At 49.1% G+C, this 877-nt stretch overlaps 1 protein-coding gene across 1 annotated transcript in view; it reads right to left on the bottom strand.

Moving 5' to 3' along the window:
* dab2ipb (DAB2 interacting protein b) overlaps window positions 1-47 on the bottom strand; it is a 165,329-nt gene extending 165,282 nt beyond the window's left edge. Inside the window, exon 1 of the mRNA XM_031578064.2 lies at window positions 1-47. This exon is cut by the window's left edge and continues 34 nt beyond it. Coding sequence (XP_031433924.1) covers window positions 1-33 — 33 coding nt within the window. The 5' untranslated portion in view covers window positions 34-47.
* Window positions 48-877: the final 830 nt, after the last annotated feature.

The following is an 877-nucleotide window of genomic DNA, read 5'->3' as shown; positions in this document are numbered from 1 at the left end:
CAGCTCCATAGGCTCCATAGGATAGGATAGCATAGGGATGACTCTCCCCCACGGAGAGACAGAGAGAGAGAGAGAGAGAGAGAGAGAGAGAGAGATGACACACAGAGACAGGGATGGACAGGGAGAGGAAGAGAGAGAAACAGAGGCGAGAGAAGGAGAGAGAGAGAGAGAGAGAGAAGCGAGAGAGGGGGGGGAGAGGCAGGTGTGACAGGTTAAGCTCTCCCTTCACCCTGAACGCTAAGAGCAGCTCTCAGCTGAGGCTCCAACTAGACCCAGCCACGGACGGAAGGAGCACAGAGAGAAAGAGAGAGAGAGACAGAGAGGAGAGAGAGAGAGGGAGGAGAGATCGCAGGGGATCGAGAAGTCTCAAACTGGTGCACACACACACATGGCTTAGTTCAGCTTGTTTTTCTCTCTTACTCTCTCTCTCTCTCTCTCTGGCTCTCCCTCACCTTTCTTTCTCCCTGTTTCTCTCGCTATCTCTCTCTCCCTCACTCTTCCTCTCCCTCCTTAAAGACACAGTAGCTGTCAGATGCAGTTGTGTTTTGTAGGGGGGAGTGACAAGAAAGGTTGCAGTTCCAGAGGGGGTGAAGAGACTTGCCACATTCAGGATGAAGAGAGACGAGCATTACACCAGCAAGTTTCAGAAGTGAAACTATTAACTGTGTGTGTGTCTGTGAATGTGTGTGTATGTTAATGTGTGTGTGTTTTGGTTTAGGTATTGTATAGTATAACTGGGCCTACTATTGCACTGCATTGTGACTGCATTGCGTTCACCTCTGTGAGGTTCATAATGTGAGCTTCATTGTGCCACAGGGACAAAAATAAAGATACACACACGTGTGTGTGTGTGTGTGTGTGTGTGTGTTTGAATGTT

This window comes from Clupea harengus, chromosome 12 (assembly GCF_900700415.2).
Source record: "Clupea harengus chromosome 12, Ch_v2.0.2, whole genome shotgun sequence".
Classification (NCBI taxonomy): Eukaryota; Metazoa; Chordata; class Actinopteri; order Clupeiformes; family Clupeidae; genus Clupea; species Clupea harengus.
Note: the sequence above shows the minus strand (reverse complement) of the source record. Positions and strands in the feature narration are given on the sequence as shown.